The 26,873-nt window shown below is 44.6% G+C and overlaps 1 protein-coding gene across 1 annotated transcript; it reads left to right on the top strand.

Annotated features, from left to right (window-relative positions):
* Positions 1–519: 519 nt before the first annotated feature.
* LOC111855236 (plakophilin-1-like) lies at positions 520–25,121 on the top strand. Its single transcript, XM_023834041.2, has 14 exons — positions 520–916; positions 4,589–4,713; positions 10,766–11,115; positions 11,229–11,370; positions 13,664–13,871; positions 14,288–14,456; positions 14,807–14,924; positions 15,787–15,954; positions 16,492–16,662; positions 17,153–17,306; positions 20,978–21,164; positions 21,545–21,629; positions 23,019–23,126; positions 23,289–25,121. The coding sequence occupies exons 1-13, from the start codon at positions 742–744 to the stop codon at positions 23,091–23,093; spliced, it is 2,127 nt and encodes a 708-aa protein (XP_023689809.2). The 5' UTR covers positions 520–741; the 3' UTR covers positions 23,094–23,126; positions 23,289–25,121.
* The last annotated feature ends 1,752 nt before the right edge of the window (positions 25,122–26,873 follow it).

Genomic DNA, 26,873 nt, shown 5'->3' with positions numbered 1-26,873 from the left:
CACTGGTAAAATACTGTTGCATCAGGACTGAGCATTTTTAATGTGATAAAAATAGTCGGCCTCTTGAATAAAGCTTAGGTTGGTCTATGTAGGCCTACCGTGTAGAGCACTGCAATAATATACAATTAACTAGGCTACATATGATTACGTTATTGATCCCAGAGGGAAAATTCTTGTGCATAAAACGCAAGTTCATTAAATTGAACAGACACAAACTTATAGCCTAGGCCTAGTGCAAAACAAAGTGCAAAGACAATAGAAATGGTGCAAACAGGTAAATATGGTGCAAACAAATGAATAGGGGTTGGATCTTTCCGTGTCGAATATTGTTCAGGAAATAAATTAGTCGTATATGTGCAATTAAAACAATTTCCTTCGGGGTAATAAAACTCTTCTGATTCTAAAAGACACACAGCACCAGACTTTTGCTGCGATCTGTGGTCTGCATGCATGAGATCGGGTAAGAGAGTGAAACGCAGCACTTAGACAAATGGTTAAAGTCCGAGGCGTTTGGGGAGGTTTCAGTCTCGGTGAATGCTAGATACAACCTGCGGGTATTCAGCAGCTGCAGGAGGCGGGGTGCAGGTGTGGCAGCTCCCGGTAGGTGCCTGGGAATAGAAACTCCTCGGTACGCCCGCGAAGGGAAGCGACGGAGCCGATCGGCCCACGGAAACATATTTTTTTATATATTTTTGATCGACAAAGTTCCGCTGTTTGGAGGAGAGAAAAAACGCTTTGAAGATGACTATGGAGCCGTTCCGCTCGGCCTTGTCCTTAGGGGCCAGTGAGGACACGTCCCTCGCCCTCCCGTCAGATACGAACCTGCGGACGGGCCAGCGCCGCGTCCTGGACCAGGTTACCACCATCAAGCGGAGCAAGTTGAGGCAGAGTAAAAGTGGATCCATTTCGCCTACAAGTAAGATCCTCCACCTAATGTTAATGCGCAGCCTTTGCCGAGTATTAATGAAATGTATCCGGTCACTGATTAAACGTGAAGGATATGATTTTTTTTTTTTTTTTAAACTGATTCGATTCAAAGTAAAGAGATACATGCGCAGCATGATGCGCTTCCATGTATTTATGTGGAAACTAATGCATTAGTCATATAGAAGTTTGTATACGACATTATGTAGCAAATATTTATGCATGTGTATTAATTATGCTCGGTGAGAGATTTAGTATAGCCTAAGTAAAATTAGCTAGCTGAATTTAGAAAACTGTTTAGTCTCAGTTTTAAACGATCACTTGTTCCTCGTCGTTTGTTTATATATTTGTTTATGGATAGACTAATCTCGAAGTGCAACCTTTTGTTGAAATTTATACGTGAATTAAAACCCAATAATTCAAAAAGGAAACGCACTTCGTCTTTTAAGCAGCGCGGAATGACATGCGCTTTTTAAGCAGCGCGGAATGTTTTCATGTTTTAAAAACAATACTGGATATGTATTCTTAGTAAATGGCATTTGTTTGTGGCTTTCATTTTGAGGGATGTGGGAGGCCTATAAAAATTACAGAATAGTATAGAGTCGTATCATTATAAAGACAATAAGCAAAAGAGGTGACAGATATAGCCGAAGGGTACGAACGTTCCCGAGTGTTTGCGAAAACTTTATTTGCGCTTCTTTGGTGTGCGCAAAAATTCAGTCATATAAAAGAACATCGAAATATAAATATAAGGGGATAGATAGATAGATAGATAGATAGATAGATAGATAGGACTAATAAGAACAGATTTAATTAAAGAGGCCAGCTTCACTCTACATGTATGGATAAACTATTGACGTAGACTAGTTCTCCGTCATATCTTGCCTGGCTGTCAGCAGTGTTACCAGTAAACACAAACGTGTTGGGTATCTATTCCCAACTGACCCTTTCTCGGCCGGCTAGCTGACGTGGGTTAAACATTTCCCGTTTTGGGAGTCTTTTCAGACTGTGAGGCGTCCTTCCTACTTTTATGCGTCAAGATATTTCTGCTCCTGGCGTTTCTTTTGTGTAATGGTTTCTTTTTGTTAGACCTCTGCTTTGTTTTGAGAGGTTAAACAGGCTGCAGAAATAATGTCTTTTAGATTTGGTTGAACCTTATACTGTCCTGGCGCCGTGAGCCCCTAAAGTGTGAGTGTCCTATTGTAAGTATATAGCCTGAATTTCTGAGTACGACTCAAGGAGCACTGTGAATGGGATGCAGCTTTAATCATTTCTCCATTAGTTAAACATTTATAGGCATTTGAAATAATGTTTAGTAGAAGATATTGCAATAATGCAAAAAGTATGGGAGAAAAAAAACAGAAATGGTTCTATGTCCGTCAGTGTAAAATTTGAATATGTGCGTTCATGTTTCAGTGATTTGTGGCTGTCAGACCAGCCCCTCCCCCCATTATTAATTTGGCTTCATTCATCCCCCAAATCAAATGACTGTTTAATAATTTAAATTAAGTTGTGCCCCCCCCCAAGCTCAAACTCTCTCCTACACCATTGGTTAGGACTTAGGTGAGCGGAAGGTTGCTGGTTTACATCCCGTGGACAGAGTGATTTCATGTCCATAAGCAACAATAGATAAGTATAAATACACCCATAGACGCAATTAGGAGTGACAGCTTTTTTTCTGAGAATTTTCTGGAACTTGCGGTTCATGTCAGGTAAATAGGCATGTGAAATGCCGATTATGCTGCACATGACATGACAGACGTGTACATTAATAGAAAATGAAATTAATTCGAAGCAGGAGAAAGCATAGACTGTCTGCAGTCAGTATACCAAACTGTTTGCAGCCTCGTTTGACTTTGACAGGATTCTTTTAATGTTCTTTAACAAGTTTTACAGGCCTACTTTAACTTAAAGCAGGGCAAATCCAGTCCGTTGTTAGATGATAAAAAAAAAAGGTAAGATTTTATATTCAGTTCTAGATGAAAAGATTTTTGCTCACAAATATTTCTTTGAATTAATAATAAACATGAAAATAAACAACGGGGACCAGTTAGGCTGTATTTCAGGGGTAAGCACTTCCAACCCCGGGGGGGCGCAAACGAAAAAAAAAGCAGCAGATCGACCAGATTTATTGATTTGGGTGGCCATATATTTTCTACCCTTGACTACCCCCAAGATCCACCCCTGTAATTTTCAAAGAAGGGACACTTAACATCTAGTAAGTCTATTATCGTATCTTTCGTTATCGTATCGTTAACACGGTGAAGCTAGGAATTTGCCCTTTACACAAAATAATTCACCAGGTCTCACCTGAAGTAAAGATTGTATCACGTCCTGAAGTAAATGAAAATCTAACTATACTGCTGAGCTACGAATTTCGTATTTTGATGCTCAAGTAAATATTAAGCTGTGGAGTTGCTATGGATATATGTCAGTGTAATTTGCCATAATAGCTTGTCATTTCGGTCACCATGGCAACAGTAATCACAAGTGAATATGACGAACGCTTACGCAACACAGTTTGCTATGGTTCTTGACCTGTAGGCATATAACTTAAAAACTTGTTTTGAAACACAAGGAAGGTGTTTCCTGTATGTCCTGAAAGATTGCTGCTGAAATATGTGGAGGCTTGCGGTATTCCTAACTTTCAAATGGCGTTGTATTGCATCGTGTGTTCTTCTTGGTCACTACCTCCCTGCATCCCTGGTGTTGCGCTATCCCTGGTGTCCCCTTCCACATGCCCCCTGTTTCCTGGAAACATCCCTGTTCATCCCTGAACTGGATGATCGCTTGTGGAAAACTGTAGGATGACTCTATGGGTGGATGGATAATTGTCATTGGCGTGTCTCCCATCCCTCTGAAGAGCACCATTATATCTTCTTTTTTGTCATAAACTATCTGTACAAACATCCATTTTGGGGATCATGAAGATGTGAGCCCATTCACCTTAGTTCTTTGCATTTTTTAATTCCTCTCCTCTGAAGCCAGCTGCCACAGTCTGTGTGTCCATAAATGACTGAAGTGCATGCGGCACTTACCTTTAAAAACAAGAGTGAACCTTTGTTTTAAACTGGATCTCCACTGGTCAGCGAGGGAGGGGTACAAATTGGGGGGAGGGGTACAAATTGGGGCGGGGTTGCAGTGGCCCTTTTCCTGTCAAAATAAAACATAAGTGACCTCAATATTTCACTGTTAGGCATTGTTAGTTTTTTCAGTTCACAATGTTAGGGAAAATATTGAATATATATCTTATTTTTTTATTTTGGTATGAAAAATCAAATTTTTTAAATTTAATGAAGTCTAAAAATATATATTTTAATTCACACTGTTTATAATCAATACTGGTAATTTTATCTTGCTTATATACTGCATGTTTCATGAAATTGAATTTAATAGATATATTATTTTATTTTCTTACACTAACTAATATAATTTATGATTAAAAATCCAGTTCTTCAAAGCATGGTACTGGATATTCCTGTTACCACGTAATTATTCCATTTTTTCCATCGATAGATACTTCTTTGCGTAGGCCTCTCTGCTCATAAAGAAATCCAAACAAAATAAGATTCATAGATGTTGTTAAATGCGGTATAAATCACAGAGGACGCTGTGGGCCTTCCCGTAGGGTCGCTCTCATGCATTGACACGTTCTCCCCCACAGGTCCGCAGAATGACGCAGTCTTCAGTGAATTTCGGACATTCAAGTTTTCTACAGGCAAGAAGAACAGCAGTTTTCTCCTACGAAACAGCTCAAGTTCAAAGTCGGCCTATATGCAGAATTCACAGGTTTGCTGTTCAATGTCTTTTCACTTGCTGATCTGAATGTGAATTTTTATTCACATTTAACAGGTTTTAATGAGCAAGTAAATGAATAAATGAACTGAATGCAAACATTTAGTTAGTTTTTTATTATTATTACTATTTTTAATTTTTTTGATGAATATCTACTCTTTAATTCAAAGTGATGTTTTATTAAGTTATAACATTACTAGCCATAAAATTATTTTTAGTACGATTGCAACATTTGTGATACCGTATATTGCACTGGGCCACCACAGATGCAGCATATGAATAGTGTATTAATAGAATGATTGATTTTAATAAATATGTCCATGCTTTTGTGTAGTGCTATGCATTGCTCTTTATGCTGCACATTAGGCTGATGATTTAAGGGTTAAAGCTAAGAGGTTCATGGTCATGAGCTTGCATTTAGCCCCAAAGGACACTTTTAACAGTGTAAATGATCTTGACAGGTTGAACTGGGTCGCATTCCTTTCAAGGTTGCTGAACTTGACATTTTTAATCCCAATGTGCTGTGGAGATGTGTATCCAAATTTCAGATAGTATTTTTTTTTTTTTGAGGTTGGGAAACAGAGGAAATGTGACAGAATCAGCGGATAAATCTGATCTTCAGAAACTGCAAAATAATGAGTTAGATCTTAGACATGCTTTGAATGAAGTAGAAGCGTAACACACAGATAAAAAAATGTCACCGTGAATTCCATAACTTGAAATGACTTTGTACAAAACGTCCAAGTTTGCGGTATAAAACAGACAGTACGCTAATCTTAAACAATAAAACAAACTTACGCAACTTCGCCTGGTTTAGGAGGAATATATTGCGATCCTGTATCAGTAAGGTGATCCCTTGTTCTTAGTGATACTGGAGAAGTGCTCACTTTTATGCAGCACAATGTGTGGGTCTTAGGGTTTCAATAATTTATCACCCCAAATGTTTACAGAAAGAATTAAAATGCCTAATAACAACCTTCCTGTTTTCATTTAAAGCATAAATGAACTGGATGCATGTTAATCCTAAAATAAAATGCGATGAAATAACAATAATGAATAGTTACTTGCAGGTTGAGTAAACCCTAACATAGATAAGTATATTTGTAAAGTATATGTATAGTATCTGTTGTATATCACTTGTAATATTATTTAATACATTTGGTAGCTGTTATTAGCTATTAACATGGAAGTTTATTAAGTATATTATGAAATTGTATTTACATTAATTTTGTTACATTTTCAGGGCATATTTTGGTGATGTGTGATAATATTGTGCTTTCGAGGCTTATGACCAAATCGTCATCAAGCTAAGCGTTCACTTCCAAAGTGTTTGACTGCGTGCGAGTCGGCTAGGTGTGCCAGCCATTAGCCACACTCAGATCTGTGGAGTAATTATCTACTTAATCTTCAGTAGATCCTTTATGAGCTGAACATCAGTGGGGCCACTTTCTCCATCGCTGCACTGTAGTTAAGGGTCAGGAGAGATATAGAGGATGAGTCCAAGGTCAGACCAGGCCACAGTGGGCAATTTTAGCCAGGATATTGGGGTTTCACCCCTACTGTTTTGAAAGATACCCAGGGATCTTTTATGACATCAGAGAGCCAGGGTCTCTCATCTTAAGGACAGCACCCTTTTCCCCAGCACAGTGTCACCATTACTGCAGTGGGATCCACACAAACCACAGAATAAGCTAATCTGTTAGCCACACCAGCACCTGTTCCAGCAGCAACACTTTCCTATTTGGCCTCCCATCCAAGTACTGGCCAGGCCCAAACCTGCTTAGCATTATAAGATTACCAAGTCTTATCTGCAGGCGGTGTGACTGCTGAGGGAAGCTCTGCATTCCGCTGGACAGGAAGAGGTGCTGTACCATGAACCTTGTTGCAGGACTTTCATGCCGGTCTCCGGCCCTCGCTCCTCTTCCCGTCATGAAGACGCCAGACACTGCGGCGAATGCCCAGCTCTGCCTCCATCCAAGCTTTCTGCAGCTCCACTCTTCTTGCTTACCCCCCCCGAGTTGCTATTTAAATGAGCATAAATTCGCATATTAATAGCTTTATGACTAAGACCTTATTTCTGGGTCAGTGTGTAAGATTACATGCTTGGATGTATGACGAGGAAATCCACAAAGAAAGTGGCCGTAGTTTTTTTTTTAATGATTGCGTGGGAAGTCGAGTTAGTGCCGCTATGAATAGAGGCAGACGCTGCCGTATAGTATTTCCTCAGGTACATGTGTGCGTGATGTCATCGCGCTTGGCCGGGCCGTACTGGCTGAGGGCACTGGGCCTGATCCTGCTTCCTCAGTTGTATGTTGCTTTGGATAAGAGCATCTGCTAAATAAATAAAATGTAAATGAAATGACCGAACGTGGCAGTTCTCCAGCTGGGCTTTTCTTTGTCCCAGCACATCTTGTCCTATCGAGCTGTGGAATGACAATCAGTTTAGGACCCCAGTGTCAAGGTCGTCCCCGCACCTGCCTGTTTGCGTGAATGTGGCCGGCCGTCGTATTCTGAAAGTCTCCCTCTCCACCAGCTTCATGTTGTTCTCCGTCGCAGTTGGATTCAGCCCCTCCGCTTTTAATTATTAACCTCGTAAGCCATGCCAGGGCTTGTCAGAGGAAATGTTTATTTATAGGTGTTGGCGAACCAGTTAATTATGCAGACTTAAGTGGAATATCGATGCCACACCTCATTTAGCTATATCTGCAGATCTTTTCTAGAACGCTTCTCTACAGTCGTGTGTTGTAACAGGATCACACTCCGTTGTCAGTCTGGGATTTCTGCCGTTCTGAGACCTACCGCTTAAGATCTGTATCATATCTAGGCTTTAATAATAGAGAATTCTGTGGACATTCTGCACATGTTAATGAATAACATGCAAGGGTGTAGAGAAGCTGCTGGCGTGTTGTCAGTGGACATAGATGCATTTACATGAGGCCCCCTGTTGGCCGTAAACAGTCACTACACTAAATGATAAATAACAGCCTTCCTTAGTTAGGAGATGCTGAAGCACCAGGAAGCTAGCTACGGTCTTCAGACTCTACTCACTAGCTATTTATTTAGTACATGGAAATTTAGTATATGGAACATTTGTGTGTGGCTTTTTCAGTGAGGCCCTAGAAACGATGAACTCACCCCTGTGTAGCTGCATCCATTCTCTTCATCGATTACATATAAAACTGTATCATCAGCGAAGCTTTAATTTTTCAGTGTAGCTGAAATGATATACAAGTATACAGTGCTGTGCGAAAAGTCTTAAGCAGCCACAGAAAATGATGTTTAAACGATCTTCATGTTGGTGTAAAACTATGATATTATGTCTGTCTATGTGTGTCAGCTTAGCCAGAGCTAGGGGCCCCCAACCACTAAGGTGTGATCTCAGAAATAACTATGAACTATGGACTGACAATGATACTGGATAGACTCAAGACTGCAGATTTCTTATTGGGTAACAACTGTTACCTACAGCCAGTAAAAAGAACAGCTAACAGTACCCAAAGAACATGCAAAGTCAACAAACAAACAAATAGACAATCAGTATGCAGTAGTTCAATGACAACAAATAACTACAATTTGCATAAAGCTCAGGTGTTTGTAATATTGCAGTTCTTCTGATTTAGCTGTTGACAATGTGGTTGGTTTTAGGAAGGAAACTGATTCTTGAATCTGGTAGCCAGTACCCTGATGTTGGGAAATCATTTAGACATGAGGACTGCTTTTGGCAGTGGCACAATTGTAGTCCTCTTGAGGCACAGAGGATCTGCAGGCTTTGACCTTGCTGAAGAACCTCCCCATATCCTGCTCAGACAGCCATGGTACCAAATCCCCTCCTTCACCGGCAGCTTTGTGGCTCCATGTTTTGACCAGACACCACAAAGCCTCAGTCCTTGCTTAACAGTATTGGAAACATTGTGTAACTCTGCAAACTCATTAATGTCTGTGACTCAGTCTTCGAAAGCACTACCTTTAGTGATTTTGCTGTTCTGTATGGATGTTTGTTCTGTGGAAGGAACTGAGGGACACAAGCTTCATCAAATCTGCCCAATCAGGACTTAACCAGGTTAAGGTTCTCAGTGTTATCCAATCAAGCACAGGGTTTAGCTATGAGGTACTCAGTGTTCGCCAATTAAAAGCATGACCAGTAGGTACTCTGTGTTAGCCAGTCAAAACAGGGTTTAACCATGAAATACTCAGTGTTAGCCAATCAAGCAAAGAGTTTAACCAAGAGGTACTCAGTATTAGCCAATTAAAAAAATATGGTTTAACCAATAGACACTCAGGATGTACTCACACTAGGCCCAGTCACCTTGTATTGTGCCCAAGCATGCTTTTGTGATCACTGTGTGACTTTGTGTGTTGAAGAAGACAGAGGATGAAAATAACTATTGCACAGCACAATGTAGTTCATGATTAATGCTCTTAATTTGTGGCTTATTTGGAGTCATTTTGGGTGCAATGACACACGGCCCTCTTATAACTCTATTGAGTATGCAGCACAATGTTTTTTATTCATGTGTGCTGCATGTACAGTATAAGGAATTAGTCCCATATTTTAAGTTTTTGTGTGTTGCATCCAGCTGTTCCTGGATACTCTTGTCAGCCCAAATTTCCAGCAAACACTGCACCAAAGTGCTCCATTGCCGCCGTGTTTGTCGCTACCCACGGTCCATTTACCAAGAGCATAGTTACCAACAACGTTAGCAACTTACATTGTTGGAGCAAAGCGACTGAATGGTTCCAGTAATGTCATTTGTTAATGGGAGTTATTGGGAAACGCACCCCCAATCTCTGTCATTTTTTTTTTTTTTGCAATGCAGTTTTGTGAAAAGAAAACGCTTGTGATCTGTACAGCCTACCTGATTCGTTCCTTCCCGGTCCAGATCATGTATAGTGTACATATGTGCATATATGCACCAGTCACATCATTGACTTCATGTCTGTGTTTCGTGCCCGAGGATAGATAAGCGTACTTTACTCATTGTTAACCAGCCAAACATAGGGTTTAACCAGTGGGTACAAAATGGTAGTCAGTCAAACACAGGGCTTAACCATGGGGTACTCTGTGTTAGCCAATCAAAGAGGGCTTGACCATGGGTATTTAGTATTAGCCAGTCAATCTGGGCTTAATGGTGGCGCAGTGATTAGCACTGCTGCCTCACGGCAAGTCCTGGGTCGCTTCTGTGTGGAGTGCGAACGCTCTGCCTCTGTTCGTGTGGGTTTTTGCTGGGGGCTCCGGTTTCCTCCCACAGTCCAAAATTATGCAGGATAGGTTGATTGGTGAGTCTAAATTGGACCCGCGATAGGCTCTGCCCCCCCCCCCCCCCCCCCCCGCAACCCAAGTTGGGATTTAGTTGTTTTCAGAAAATGGATGGATAGAAGAGGGCTTAACCATGTTAGTCATTCAAAACACGGCTGGTACAGCGGTGCCTGTTAGCCTGAAATTGTCGATTAGAAAACATACGCCACCTCCTCTGGTGTGGCTGGTGTCTTCAGAGGGGTTCTCCTGATGTTCTGTCAATCTGAGGAGGTGCTGGACCAAGTCGGGAATGTTCGGGTTTAGTTAAGTTTGAAGGTGAAAACACACTGGTCCCTCATGTCCTGCTGAGAATGAAGCAGGCAGTGCGGATCCTCAGTCTTATCATCCAGCTGCTGTGCAGGGCTGGGTGGGCCACCACTATCTCGCCGGGCATCTGCTCCTCCTCCTCCTCCTCTTAATCTTTTTCTCTTCCTCCTCCTCTGCTCAGATCTTTGCTCATCTGGTAGTCAAAGTTCTGAAATAAGTCGGGGTGCAGCGTAAAGAAGCCAGCAGTGTTTTTTCTCCAGTGTTTGTGTATCGTATCCAGTAGATGTTGTTCAGAGCCCAAAAGAAACAAAACGCAAACATAAGACCCAGGCTCAAGCTGGTTAAGAAATGTTGCCCAAATCAATGGTAAAGACGTGCCAGTCCTGCTGGATTGTGGCTGAATTAATGGCATTGCTATTTGGGCCGGGCCAGGCTGGGCCAGGCAGGGCCGGGCTGAATGGATCTGTTGTTCTCTTCCCTCAGGCCAGGCAGAGCCACTCCCTACCCATGGGCCCAGTCATGCGAATGACGAGCTGCAACAGCCAATGGGATCAGCGTTTGCACTCCATGTACGGCGAAAACCCGCCGCAGGTCTCCAATGGCCTGAAGCCCAGTAAGAGCGACCCTACCCTGATCAAGGCCACACGTGCCACCCTGCCCTCCCGCATGCAGAGGGCCAGCATTCACTCCACCGGCAACAACAGCTCCCAGGTGATGGTGAACAATGCCACCAAGGTGGTTAGCAGCCATAACCGGCTTCTTCAGGCTGCCACAAGCCCCCCCAATGGTGACTCTAAGACGATGCTCACCAAGGCCAAGACCGAGCTTACGGGGTGAGAGACCAGGCCCCACTGTTGGGCCAAATTTAATCATTCTGCTCCAGCAAATGCATCACATCCTCCAGCGGGTCTTCTGAGTGGAGCCGGGTTTTTCCTGCCTCATCCAGGGTCAACGGGAGTGGCAGCGGGACGGACATGACCGTCAAAGAGGCCGTGGAGCTCCTGTCCAGTCCAGACGAGAAACTCCAACTCTGTGGTGCCTCCTTCATCCAGCACAGCACCTTCAAGGAGGACCAAGCCAAGCAGGAGGTGAGATGGGCTGGTCCTGCTGACACCCCCTGTAACCCTCCAGCCGGGCTTCTGGCTTCTTCATGGAATTGAAATTCTCCTGGGACTGATACATTAAGCTATCGGGCTTCCCTTAGACACATATTTTGAGCTAAGCTAAAACTTTAATGTCTTTTTGGAACCTGCTTGGATGGTTCTAGTCCATACTCCCATTCCAGCGTGAGGTGAGTAGATAGACACTTGGGGATCATTAATGTCTCTGCAAGGCAGCTAGAGAAAAGGTTCAAGCGTGTAAGAACGAGGTCATTGTTAAACTTCATGGATAAAAAAAGTTGGCTGTACTATGTTGGCTAAGTTCTTCAGCCACACAGTGAAGACTGATGCTTGTTTTCCCCTGTTCATCCGCCTTGCTGATCCCTTTTTAAACCCTAAAAGGAACAGGGGCCAGCTGGGCACATTTAACTCGAAGGGCCGCGGGCGTGTGGCAGGTTTAGAGAACAGTGACTGGCGAATATTTGTGCCCTAAAAGATGAACATTGATTGACATTATCCCTGGGAGTATCTGTCAGAACTCAGGATAGGGATCTAACCCAGGCAAGCAGGGCGGAGAACGGATGTCAGATAAAATCGTGATGGCATGAAGAAAAACAAAATATAGCTGCTCCTGGACGAACAACAAGAAAACACGCGGAAAAGGGTGAGGGACTAGGGTGGGGCTGGGAATGGGGGTCTGGTTGTTTTTTTTTTTTGTGGGCAGTCATCAAGAAGGCGACTGAGAAATGCCCAGTGTGGCTGTGTGTGAGGACTGTGAATCAGGAAGAGGTTGCCTGAAGGAGCTCTCTCACCGCCTCAGCATGCACTGCCTCCAGCATCCCCACCCCTGTCTCACGTTAGTGTCAGCTGACCATCCCGTAAGCGGCTCTGGTGTTTGGAAACCGTCCTGTGTGTCAACACGGCGGTTTCCCGGTGGCTTAGTGGTAAGTGAGAGTGCGAGACGTGTGACTGTCCTCTCTGATCCACATGAGAGGAGAAGCTCAATTGCAGGATTCCTCTGGTTTCTCCAGAGCTCATGGAGTAGATGCCTGGCTCAGTAATAGCGATAGGTATTCATGCTTGTTTTGTTGTATGATGATTCTTTTGTTTTTAAACATGCCTTTCCTAGGAATAGTTGTCTGAAATTATAATTATATTCAAGCCTGCATCCACATGCAACTGGAATTTTAGATCGTTACAATTGTAATAGCTAAATGGACTGATGTTGCTGAAATGTTAATAAAGGACATTGGCAACATCAACATTGTGTGCATGATTTGCATCGTTCCACTTTGGATGAAAACACACAGCAGAAACAATGTCCATTGTCTCATGTCTAATTGTCTGGAATTATTTATTTTTCACCACTTAGCATTTACTGATATAGTTGTTGTTTTAACTAGCTTAACGTCCCTAACGTCTTTTTCCACATGACCCCGCCCCTCTCTACGTGACCCGCCCCCTTACTTCCTAACCCCATCCCTTTCTACCTGACCACCACTCTCTCATGACCCCGCCCCTCTCTACCCAAACTCCGCCCCTCCCTACGTGACCCGCCCCCTTACTTCCTAACCCCACCCCTTTCTACCTGACCACCACTCTCTCATGACCCCGCCCCTCTCTACCCAAACTCCGCCCCTCCCTACATGACCCCGCCCCTCTCTACGTTACCCGCCCCCTTACTTCCTAACCCCATCCCTTTCTACCTGACCACCACTCTCTCATAACCCCGCCCCTCTCTACCCAAACTCCGCCCCTCCCTACATGACCCCGCCCCTCTCTACGTGACCCGCCCCCTTACTTCCAACCCCATCCCTTTCTACCTGACCACCACTCTCTCATAACCCTGCCCCTCTCTACCCAAACTCCGCCCCTCCCTACATGACCCCGCCCCTCTCTACGTGACCCGCCCCCTTACTTCCTAACCCCATCCCTTTCTACCTGACCACCACTCTCTCATGACCCCGCCCCTCTCTACCCAAACTCCGCCCCTCCCTACATGACCCCGCCCCTCTCTACGTGACCCGCCCCCTTACTTCCTAACCCCATCCCTTTCTACCTGACCACCACTCTCTCATAACCCCGCCCCTCTCTACCCAAACTCCGCCCCTCCCTACATGACCCTGCCCCTCTCTACGTGACCCGCCCCCTTACTTCCTAACCCCATCCCTTTCTACCTGACCACCACTCTCTCATGACCCCGCCCCTCTCTACCCAAACTCCGCCCCTCCCTACCTGAACCCGCCCCACTTTCCCTACCTTCTCCCCGCCCTGCTTTCAGGTGCTCCGGCAAAATGGCATCCCCGGCCTGGTGGCCCTCCTGCGCAACCCCAGCCCGCAGATCCAGCAGACGGCCGCCGGCGCTTTGCGCAACCTGGTGTTCAGAGACACTGACAACAAGAAGGAGGTGCAGCAGTGTAAAGGGATAGAGGAGGCGCTGGCGCTGCTCAAGGACACGGATTCCAGTGAGACGCAGCGTCAGCTGGCAGGTGACACCCAAGGCCACCCCCGCCACCCCCCCTTCCCACCTGAAACACCCCTAACATGCCATTGTAAAACACTATCGCATGACCAGTATGCCAGCACTCAAACCAAGCATTTGTATGCGGCCCTCTATTGGCCACAAACAGTCACTACATTGGGGGGTAAATAAATCCACCCCTGAATGTGACCACGAATCATTCAATATATCACTATAATGACTTATTAAAATTAACATAGACTCAGCCACAGTTTTTACAGCCTGTTAGGCCTGTTATTGTTGTCTCAGATAGCTAATGAGGTTTGTCATGGGGTTGACCTTACAGAACATGAGGATAACCTGCCGTGACTCTGCTCTGAGTGTGAATTGTGTACGGAGGTAACAATGGGTCCATAAATCATCGTTTTTCCGCACCGCCCTCAGGTCTCCTGTGGAACCTGTCCTCGGAAGACAGCCTGAAGCCGGTGCTGATTCAGAGGGCCCTGCCCGTGCTCACGGAGAACGTGGTGGTGCCTTTCACCGGCTGGTCCGACACTAGCACTAATCGGCACATCGACCCCGAGGTCTTCTGCAGCACTACGGGCTGCCTGAGGTGAGGCCACATCTAGTTGGGCGTCCTCGATCCGTGACACGTGCCTCACTCACTCACTTTGTTGAAATTGTGAAGAAAATTAAAATCAGTAATTAATATAGCTGGGTGTTTTAGGGATGATGGATGGATGGAAAGCTACTTTATTAATTCCCAAGGAAACTGCAGACTTTGACAGTAAAAGTTTTTTAGACAGTAATAAACAATAACAATAAACAATAAATGACAGTAAACAGTGACAGTCCAAAGAGGTGGTAGATGTTTTGGGGGGGGGGGGGCAGTCTTGGGGGTCTCATGGAGTCGTCCATCCCACCCCGTGGCCTGACCCCTCCCTTCCTGCCTCCCTGAGACAGGAACCTGAGCTGCGCCAGGGATAAGGAGCGACAGGCCATGCGGGACAGCCCCGGGTTGATCGAGGCACTCGTCACCTACATTAAGAACTGCGTGGCGGTGGAGAAGCCAGATGACATGGTAGGAAAGGCACTGCATCGCTGCCAAGCTCTGCAGCACTCTACCATGCTCTGCAACATTCTACCATGCTCTGCCACACTGTACCATACTCTGCAGCACCCTACCACGCTCTACAACACGCTACCATGCTCTGCAGCACTCTACCATAATCTGCAACACTCTACCATGCTCTGCCACACTGTACCATACTCTGCAGCACTCTACCACGCTCTACAACATGCTACCATGCTCTGCAGCACTGTACCATACTCTGCAACACCCTACCATGCTCTGCCACAATGTACCATACTCTGCAGCACTCTACCACGCTCTACAACACTCTACCATGCTCCGCAGCGCTGTACTGCCTACTTCTACACCCTACCCTGCTTTGCCACACTCTACCATACCCTTCAGCACTCTACAGTGTTTTGCCACTTTCTGCCAGTCTACCAGGCCCTGCACTCTGCCATGCTCTGCCACACTACATGCACCGCAGCACTCTACTACACTTTGCTGCACCCTGCCATATCCTGCAGTACTCTGCCATGCTCTGCCACACTCTACCATGCCATGCAGTACTCCACCATGCAGTACCATTTGTACCCATGAGATTAAACTTACACGTTGTACTTTCCACAAGTTAGTAGCTATAGAAAAACTGTAGAACTGCAGTTTTGCAAATTGATTCCTACCTCTAAACACCCCTCAAATGAAAAGAAAAACTTTTTTGCAATACTTGAGGTTTCTTTTTTTCCAAGATTTGAGTTTTCCAGTTCATATCTTTCAAATGTCTAGTCCATAGTTCGATGGAAATGCCCCTAGTTAGAGGGCCAGTACTTTCTGACAGCCTTTGACACATGTTTTTGCCATCACATTACAGTCAGTGGAGAACTGTGCCTGTATCCTTCACAACCTCACCTACCAGCTGGAGACGGAGGCTTCTGAACATCTCAGTAGCTTCAGCACACTGTCGGCCTCCAGGAGCTCATCCAGCAGGAAGACCAGCCTTGGCTGCTTCAGTCCGCAGAGCAGCAAGGTCGATCAGGAGGTAAAGTGGCTGTGGAGGTCCTGAACGACGTGGTGTTCCCCATAAAGTCCTCTAGGGGGTCAGGGTGGAGGTCTACCTTTCAGAGTGGCCAATTAAACGCTAAGACTGTTCTTCACATAAACAGGGGTATGTTGTTTCTGGGACCCCACTCAGAAAGCCCCCTCCCCCAGATGTTACATAAACTAAATAAATACCTAGCGCGTATAGTCAGAGGATCATAGGTAGCTGTTTGCAGAATATGCTGCTTCAGGATCTTCTAAATAGGCAACTTTTTAAAGTAATGCTTAATGTAGTGATGGTTTGTGGCCAACAGGGGGACCTCAAACCTCAGGGGCCCCAGAGGAATGCTTGGTTTGAGTGGTGGTAAGCACTACCACTGTGTATAGATCATACAGGCACCACACATCAAAGCCCAGAAAAATATAACAGTGACACAGCTTTCTGTTATGGTATTAGAGGTCATCAGATTACAGGTGACTGCTCAGAGCTAATTACCACAGGAATTGTCTTGCACAATTTTCCTTTGTTTTGCTGCAGATTGCCTGTGAGAACCCAGTGGTGGAAGAGGCTGATCCAAAAGGCCTTGGCTTGCTTTACCACTCCAGAACTATTCAGACCTACCTTTACCTCTTGGGAGCCAGCCAGAAGGATGCCACCTTGGAGGCCTGCGCAGGAGCCCTGCAGAACCTCACAGCCAATAAGGGACCAGTAAGTCTCAGACTGATCAGCGAGGACCAATCAGGGTCCAGGAGAACCTGTTTTACTGGTGGATTTCTTAGTGAAGAACAGCACTGTGGGAAATTTATCTCTATGGGGCTGAAAAGCAGATGGGCTCAAGCAGCCTTCGGGTATTTCTCTATACCAAGAATGCAACGACTGTACTTGTGGTCTTGGCAAGACCAGTCTTGCTAACTTGCCTTCCAACAATGAACTTGGGGTGCAGTGAATCATGAGATGGGTCTCATTTGATGAAGATGCATCCGACGTATCCTTGATATTTGGGGCGGGGCAAGAATAACATCCGGGGATTTTTACTGTCCTCTGCACTTCTGCTCTTGAGTATTGGAACTGGTCTTTTGTAATGGGAGATGACGTAAATGGGGTATGTGAGTATGGTCAAGAATGCATATTGAGAAACGCCGTCTGTCTGCGCTCCATGTCCGGTGTGGATGTAAACGTGGGCTTCTTCTCTCTCCAGTTCTCTAAAGCCATGAGCCAGACCATTGTGCAGAAGCTGAATGGCCTGCAGTACATCCAGCCGCTGCTGCAGAACTCCAACCCTAGTCTACAGAAGACCATGGTGTCTCTGGTGGGGAACCTGTCCAGGAACCCAGTCCTGACGAGCAACCTGGGTGAGAAGTCTGTCTGGAAAGTGGTCCATACTACAGCAGAAGGTGCTGTGGGTGTTTAGGACCAGGAGATGCCTGGGTCTGACCTCAGCAGGACCATTCGTCTAGTAACTGGAGTTACGATCATGAAAATGATCACAGTAGATATACAGTACACATAACACACGTGCACTTACTTTTTTAATAGTAGTCTAAGTTCTTGCTTTGTCTTTGCCATGTTTTTGAGGAAGACTTGACTCTTATGATCAGTTCAGTGTCCAAAAGGACCAGGTGTGAATGTGAAGTGGACTGAGACCATATAAAAACTGAAGTGCACCAGAAAGTGAACCGAGTGCTTTTGGAAAGAGAAGCGAGTCAGTGGAGAATTGTGCGTGTATCCTTCACAACCTCAGCTACCAGCTGGACATGGAGGCTTCTGAAAATCCCAGTAGCTTCAGCACCCTGACAGCCTTCAGGAGCTCCTCCAGCAGGAAGACCAGTTCCCTTACTCTTGGTCCACTTTCTGGTTCACTTAAAGTGGAGTTTGTTTCTTTCGAAATTGACTATAACAGCAGTAAAGGCTCTATCTTGTACAGTTTATTATTTGAGAGCTGCTCTCAATTTGGATAAAAATGCCTGCTAAATAATGTTAATGTAATGTGAAATTTACAGCCTCTTAAACCACACATTTGTGAAGGGCCCCCAGGAAACCTGAGTGTGATGATGTAGTTCTAATTAACATTCCGCATTTTCACACTTATAGTCTGGTTTCTCTGGTCTGAATCAGTTGATGAAATTGTAAACTTGTAGCATTTTCCCCAACCATGCACCAACATGAATGTTCGTTCCGCTTATTGGTCAGATGTGTCTGTAGCGCAAGCAAGAAGGTAAATACAGGAAGATCCCATGTCCTGGGCTATGCAGTAAATACAGGAAGAAGGTCCCATGTCCTGGGCTGTGCAGTAAATGCAGGAAGGTCCTGTGTCCTGGACTGTGCAGTAAATGCAGGAAGGTCCTGTGTCCTGGGCTATGCAGTAAATACAGGAAGATGGTCCTGTGTCCTGGGCTGTGCAGTAAATACAGGAAGAAGGTCCTGTGTCCTGGGCTATGCAGTAAATACAGGAAGAAGGTCCCGTGTCCTGGACTATGCAGTAAATACAGGAAGAAGGTCCCGTGTCCTGGGCTATGCAGTAAATACAGGAAGAAGGTCCTGTGTCCTGGGCTATGCAGTAAATACAGGAAGGTCCCGTGTCCTGGGCTGTGCAGTAAATACAGGAAGAAGGTCCCGTGTCCTGGACTATGCAGTAAATACAGGAAGAAGGTCCCGTGTCCTGGGCTATGCAGTAAATACAGGAAGAAGGTCCTGTGTCCTGGGCTATGCAGTAAATACAGGAAGAAGGTCCCGTGTCCTGGGCTGTGCAGTAAATACAGGAAGAAGGTCCAGTGTCCTGGGCTATGCAGTAAATACAGGAAGAAGGTCCCGTGTCCTGGGCTGTGCAGTAAATACAGGAAGAAGGTCCCGTGTCCTGGACTATGCAGTAAATACAGGAAGAAGGTCCCGTGTCCTGGGCTGTGCAGTAAATACAGGAAGAAGGTCCCGTGTCCTGGACTATGCAGTAAATACAGGAAGAAGGTCCCGTGTCCTGGGCTATGCAGTAAATACAGGAAGAAGGTCCCGTGTCCTGGGCTATGCAGTAAATACAGGAAGGTCCCGTGTCCTGGGCTATGCAGTAAATACAGGAAGAAGGTCCCATGTCCTGGGCTATGCAGTAAATACAGGAAGAAGGTCCCGTGTCCTGGGCTATGCAGTAAATACAGGAAGAAGGTCCCGTGTTCTGGGCTGTGAGGTAAATACAGGAAGAAGGTCCCATGTCCTGGGCTATGCAGTAAATACAGGAAGAAGGTCCCGTGTCCTGGGCTGTGCAGTAAATACAGGAAGGTCCCATGTCCTGGACTATGCAGTAAATACAGGAAGAAGGTCCCATGTCCTGGGCTATGCAGTAAATACAGGAAGAAGGTCCCGTGTCCTGGGCTATGCAGTAAATACAGGAAGGTCCCGTGTCCTGGGCTATGCAGTAAATACAGGAAGAAGGTCCCATGTCCTGGGCTATGCAGTAAATACAGGAAGAAGGTCCCGTGTCCTGGGCTATGCAGTAAATACAGGAAGAAGGTCCCGTGTTCTGGGCTGTGCAGTAAATACAGGAAGAAGGTCCCATGTCCTGGGCTATGCAGTAAATACAGGAAGAAGGTCCCATGTCCTGGGCTGTGCAGTAAATGCAGGAAGGTCCCATGTCCTGGACTATGCAGTAAATGCTGGAAGAAGGCCCATGTCTTGGGCTATGCAGTAAATACAGGAAGAAGGTCCCATGTCTTGGGCTATGCAGTAAATACAGGAAGAAGGTCCCATGTCTTGGGCTATGCGGTAAATACAGGAAGAAGGTCCCATGTCTTGGGCTATGCGGTAAATACAGGAAGAAGGTCCCATTTCTTGGGCTATGCAGCTGAGCATCTCTCACTTTTATGTATTGTTGCCTCAGCTTTTTACTTTCACTTGGCACTGTTCAGTCGACCAGCCAAATCCTCTCTCCTTCCACTGTTGATTGAACATTTTGAAAACTTCAGAGTTTTTATGAGTTGTTTTTAAGAGCTGATAGATGTAATAATCTGCCCAGATTTCAAGAAGCCAACATACCTTGCTGCTAGACCAAGTTAGACCTTGGTTCATTTGTCCTTCTCCGCCTAGCTGCTGCTGCTACTGGTTTGCATACTCTGCCGTATCCCAGAATTCAAAGCCCACCTGGCTACATGAGCCATTTAGCTCAGTACACCTGGAAGTTGGGTCGGATTGAAGACAGATTTCACACCACAAATGAACCACTTCAAAGTTAGTTTCGGACTGGACCAAGACCACCACCTCTCAAAGGTCGCGGTTCAGTTGTTTTAGTCTGCTCACACCTACTGAAACGAATTGCACCAAAGAGGGGATTGAACCAAAATCTGTTTTAACCAGACTGAAAAGTATTGGTGTGAAAACACCCTTAAAGTGGACCAACAGGAAACGGACTTGCTTCTTTTTGCATTCACATTGTGAGTTCATTTGAAAGAGGACTCAGTTCTCTTTCTGGTTCACCTCAGCTCTGATGGGGCCTCAGTCCTTTTTCTGTTCACAGAATATAGAGAACCAGCAGCCGTGGTTCTCTATATTTGTTTTTTGAGTGTCCCAGTGCAGTAGCATGTTATCTCTCTATGGTAAGTTTGAGGGCAAGAAATACAATGGCAAAGGGCAAAGGCAACATGGAGCTCTTTGTGTACATGGGTTAAATGAACCACAATGCAGACTATAAGCTCCCGAGGTTGTATAACTTCAGTTTGATTTATTGGGCTCTGAGTTCATTTTCAGTATTCACATATGTGCCAAAAATGTTGATTAATTGCACTAGGTTGATTTTGAGGGCTGAAAAGGACCAAGTGTGAAAACGCCCTAATGGTAATGATGCACAGGGCAACTTTTTGAGCCAATCGCCAACCAGGTGTGAATCTGGATCTGGATGATTGCCAAAAGTTGTCCATTGCAAATTAAAGTTTTTAAAATAGACATTTTTGCCCAATATCAATGGGAAAGTGCCCAAGGAACATGGCTTCCCCTGTGTATCATCACTCTTACACTCACTCTCTCGTTTGTTTTATGGCCGCAGCCCCGCATGTGGCGCCAAAGCTCGCCGCGATCCTGACCACCAATGCCAACGACAAGGGGAGTTCAGATGATACCTTGGCAACCGTGTGCCGCACCTTCCACACTCTGCTGCTGGCAGAGCCAGAGCTGACCAAGAAGGTGGTTAACGGAGACCTGGTCAGCTCGCTAAACGACCTCAGCCGCAAGGGGTGAGCACCGTCGAACATCACCACGCTGTTATGGTTTAATCACCTTGCCCCTGCACAGTTCGTAACCATCCCTTCTTAGAAACCCTGCACTGTCAGCTCCGATGGGGACTTCAGCATTCACCATATGTGGCAGAGAAAGCCCATGACTCGTCGCTAAAGCTAGCTTAGCTTTCGGCTTTTTGGATTTGCTCCAAAAATGCTTACTTATTACTCGACAAAACAACTTTTTTTTTCCTACGGCAACCAATGAGTCATCTCTCATCTCAAACATCCTGATATGAATCGTATGTCAGAGATAATGCTCTGCAGCTCTCTGCGAGTGGGGGAGGGGGCATAGTGAAGGCCTTGCGGGTTTTATCATCCCTCCCACCCCCCATCAGGTCCCTGCCAAAAGCCAACAATGTCGCCTCCGTCCTTCTGTACAGCCTCTGGTCAGAGAAGGACGTTCAGGGCTTCTTGAAGAAGGTAAGGCCCGTCTCAGCTGAGTTAATGCAACCCCAGCTAACAATTTCTCATTCTAGAAATGTTTACCAAACGTTATGATTAAGGTATGGAAACGTTCAAAGTGTCTGGTTTTCCTCATGTTCCCAGAACTTTATCCCACTACAACAACTAAAACTAATAATATAAAAGCATGAAAGTGCAGTTGGAAATACTGTAACCTTACACATTAAAGGTTAGGGTTCAGGGCTGAATGGGGCATTTGTGTTGTATACATGCAACACTTTTATGAAATAATATTTTATAATTAACAATAATATGTAATAATATTATTGTGCCAACATTGACAGAACGTTTTGTTAAAGTGTAAAAGGTGGAAATAACATTCCATAAACGTTCTTTGCCAGCTTTGAGACGACCTTCGTGTAATGTTGGTGTGACAATACTAAAGTTCTTGGTGTGACGTTATTAACGCTGGGACGATACTTTTGTTTGTAGCAGAGGGTTATCTGTGAGATAAACCAGTATACGGCAGAAGGACTGAACAGTTCCAGAGCAGCGTTAGCATTTAGCGGGGTGATGTGTGATCCTGCAGGTTAGGATGCTATGTCTGTGGTCCGAAGGTCGTTAGATCAAATCCCAGGGTTGTTAGACTGATTTTATCCTTGGGCCCTTAACCCCCAATTACTACAGAGATTTCCTGACCCTAAAAATATCACATTGCTTTGAATAAAAGTGTGTGTTAAATAGTTCTGATTCTTATCACATATTACGGATCAGGGTCAGGTAAGTGGGGTTTGCAGGTGTCTGTTTTTGTCTGAGTTTACCTGTGCAGTGCTGTACTGCCTTGACTCCACCCCACAGCCGCAGGGAAGAAAATCCAGAAAGGCCAGTTGGATTCGGCGACTGCTCTGCCTCATATAATCGCTTGGCGTGTCCCGGGCTGCCTGTCCTCCGGCATGTAAACTGGCAACTGACTCGACAAAAACTTATCGTGACAGCCCCTCTAATCACTGTCACTTTCCTCTCCATGGGGCGATGACTGATCCAGTGGGTTGGGAGGCTGTGTCTGTGATCGGAAGGTCAGCGGTTCTAATCCCAGGGTCAGCAGCGTGAATCTGCTACATAAAAATGGATAATGCCTCAGTCATCTATTAACTTAATTGGACTTTTCTTCAGTTTTAGATAAATGTTCCTTATCTTGCATAAGAAAAGCAGGAAGACTTCTTCTGGCATCCTAAAGATTCACGATTCACCCTGGTACACTGGTTCCTGGTAAAAACGGTGTAATATTTGAACAAGGTTTTAATAGGTACCTGTTTCAGGGGAAGCCCTTCACTACCCTGATATAACCAGCCAGGTTTGTCAGCCTCATGATGACTGACAAGTCTAATACCGATTTATCTTCTGCAGCAAGGAATGTCTAAGTCTTCTTTTGTGAATGACATCACCAGCCGCGCCCACAAGTCTGCTCAGGTCGTTGAATGAGGCGTCGCCCTGGACACCGCTTGTCGGACAGAGGTGATTTATTTGCTCTTTGTTTTGAGAAGATCACCAGATAATCTTTCGCATCACATTCCACAAACTGTCGAAATGAAGCGTATTATTTTCTCTGAGCGAGATCAAGTAATCGTGACTGCATTCTGCAGAGCTCAATCTAATTTCGCCGCATCCTTCTTGCAGGTGGGGGACACGCTTCTGTCTGCTGGCTCGGTCACCATTATGTTTGGTGATTTCACACAGTGCGGACATTGTCGTAAATTTAAATGTCTATTTTCTTAAGTGGAAAAGTGTTTTTAATCATTAAATTCAGTAGGTCTGGGAATTAAAAAAAAACAGAACATTTTTATGATATTCACAGGTGGAGCAAAAGCTTTTAAAACAAGTTGCCAGTGTTAATGCTACATGCGGTCACATTTTCTGGACATGTTGATGGATTTTTTTTTTTAAACACTTTGCTATGCCTGCTGTAAACGCATGTCTGCTGATTTCCTGTATTTGATTTGGTTTCTGATGTTAGCTGTAACTGTGTTTCTTGGTGTTCCTGTGTGTCTGGGTATGTCTTGATCTGAATGCCACTTCCACGATGCTGACTTTGGAGCTTGTGAAGCTGCCTGTTAAGTCATACTGCTGAGATATCACTCTGACACTCCATAAATCCAGTTGACTCATTTTTGAATATATTTTGAGTTCCAAGTAAACCGGTATAGAGAAATGGTCTATAAACCTTTCATAATTATCCTGCCACTTTTTTTTTTTGCTAAAATAAAAAAACATTGTCACATGACTTTGGAAAATGGGATGGGGGGGGGGTAGGTTATGGACTATGCTTTGAAGTTTGCAGTGAGTCAGATGCCATAGGAACAGTGGTGGAAAATTCAGGTTCAGAAAGTACAAATCCAGACCAAGGTGTTTGTTTCAACCAACCAGTTGAGTATAAAGAGTCACAGTCACAGAGTACTCAACTGGTTGGTTGAAACAAAATCTTGGTCTGGATTTGTACTTTCTGGACCTGAACTGTCCACCTCTGATTGGGAGTATCTGCCCTGCGGTTTCACTGGCTGTATTTCCATTAAAGTTTTGCTCAAATTTTAATACTCTGTAAGTTGACAAAGTGAAGCTGTGAAGAGGGAGTGTTTTCATTAATGGATGTCATGCGAATAAGATGCACCATTTATCATTCAGCGAGATTAAGATCCATGACTCGTGCTTCTGCACAGAGAATGATTTCCAGAAGCTAGTACACTTTCGGTGCCACTCTACAATAAGGCTACCCTTATAAAGGCATTATGAATGGTTTATAAGCAGGTTATTAATTAGGTTGTAACACTTTGTAAATCATCGATAGACAATTATAAACAAGTTATACCACAGTTTTCTTCCTATTATTGAGTGACTACCATTTATAAGTGGCAAAGGTCAGCATATTGTGACGTGGCACCAAACTGTCTTTGCGATGAATTTTCAGTTTGCATCTTCAAGATGAGCAAAATCTATGTAAATGGAAATGTCACTGCTAATAATAGGAAAACTTTGCACTGCTGTTACCCCGACACTCTGACTAGTCTCCCAAATCTGTGTCTGTTTTTGAGTGACGAATATATACATTTAAATGTATATAGTTAAGAGTGTTGCAGATCTTTCTGACATTTTCCTTTGACTTAATAAGCTCGAATACTTTGGATTGGGCCTGGTGTTTTTGGAAAGATGGCATCTGTACACAGCCTTATACCCCAGGGATTGGTAAATGCGGGACAGACAGAACATTGCAGTCAAATGCATGTAGGGGATACTGTACATTAGTGTCTAACTTTACAGGGTCGTCATAGATGGAATTTGTTCGATATCGTCTTTGTGCTTTCATGAATTATTTTGTGGATGTTGCTTTTGATAATAAATCTGAATTCACTTTGACAGGTTTTGCTGTTCTAGCTAAAAAAAGAAATAACCAAAGCTTTGGGACGGTTGTTAAAAAACCTTTTACGGCAATAAATAAAGACAGATATGAAGTGAGAATTTGTGTGACGTTTGTTTAATAGTATAAATAACCCAGAGGCTATTATTGAGCCTTGGCAATGTTTTTTTATTATTCCAGAATATTCTTAGCTTAGCTGCATGTCCGTCAGTGGAAGGTAATGGGGGTTCTTAAGGTACTGAATTAAGGTGCTAACTCAAGAGACCTTTTAACTCGCTTTGAACTCTCCGAGACCATATGCTCCCTGCTGAGGCGTGCTTGGATAGTCCCGCACAGCATGTTGTGTCATGCATTTTATGTTCCCTGCTTTGCTATTTTGCTATTTCAATCTGACAGAGCAGCACCGTACTTCTCTCTAAGAACAGGTTTAAAATTTCACTCCTGCCTCTGAGTTTCCTGCTGAACAGTCGTATCAATCACCACCCCATATCTGCCTGGTGAAAAATGTAAGCTCACCACACAATGACACGCATGTTCGTTGTTTTTAAGGTATTATTAGGTCGAGCAACCATGACCCGGATAAATGGGTAGGTTATGGATGGATGGATGGATTATTTACAGTAAAACAGAGGTAAATTTTTATCCCTCCATTTTCCAACTAATGTAGGGGTATGCAAACTCCAGGATTTGAACCCCCCAGTTCTGCAGACGGACGGTGACTTTGCTGCACTCTGTACCTCCATTTTACCCCACTCATAATTAGTCTAACACCTATCATTTACACTGTGATTACCACGTTCACTCTAAACATACAATGGGAGACATGCTGAACATGTCCCCCTGGTCATTAAAGGCATTCCAGAGGCTACAAATGACAGACTTTAAATAGAAAGTGCCGCTGAATTAGGAGTAACCCCCCCCCCCCCCCAGATGACACTCCTCTCTGTGAAGTTCACTGGGTCATGGCAGAATCATCCTGCAGAGCTCATGGGTCGACAGGGGTGTTTGATTCCCGGTTTTCAACATGTCGCCACCTTCTATTGGAATGTGACTAGGGATTCGCAATCTATAATAATGATACTGTATTAATTATCTTACATGAAAAATAGTCTTTTTCAGTGACCGGTAACTAGTTCCATACACAGCAAAATGGGGGACAGGTAGATATTAGTTTGACTCTGCTAGCTTCCTGTGACCCTGTTTATCATGCGGTGCCTTTCATGGACGTCTGATATGTGCACAGTGGTGATGGCTGAGAGTGTGCTATGTTTTTTTTTTTTCTTTAACCCTTTCAGCCATCGAAAGCTCTCTCTCGAAGGACAGCCCAGCATTTCCTGTGGGCTCACAACATTTGTCACACCGTGCAATTTGTCTCAAATACCACAATATACCTGTTAGAGGAATACTGACATACTCTGTCTGCTGTACGCTTTTTCTATGGCTTTATAATGTATCTTATAACCCTAATCCAGTTCCACAGATCTCGACCATACAGGTGTGTCCCCAGTGGTTCCGTTCACCACCACGCAAAGCATGCTTTTGGGTGGGACCCCTGCTGGCCACAAACAGTTACTACCCTAAAAATCAAATAAACACTTTCCATATTTAGGAAATGCTGTAGCAGCATGTTCTGCTAACCAGATAGCTAACTACCATCTTCTGACTCTACTCACTATTTTTTTCACTTTTCAAACATGTGGGCAGGGCAAAACCTGCTCCTGGATGTTCCCAATGATTAATCCTGGCTGTCACATATGTTGGTCATTAGCTCCCTAGCATGGTAGCTGTACGTTCCCTGGTTACACCAGCCCTGCACAATCCCACATCTTCTTTGTAGGGTGTTTTCTTGGCGC

The sequence above is a fragment of the Paramormyrops kingsleyae genome, chromosome 18, assembly GCF_048594095.1.
Source record: "Paramormyrops kingsleyae isolate MSU_618 chromosome 18, PKINGS_0.4, whole genome shotgun sequence".
Classification (NCBI taxonomy): domain Eukaryota; kingdom Metazoa; phylum Chordata; class Actinopteri; order Osteoglossiformes; family Mormyridae; genus Paramormyrops; species Paramormyrops kingsleyae.
The sequence above is the reverse complement of the archived record's forward strand: the minus strand, read 5'-3'. Positions and strand labels throughout refer to the sequence as shown.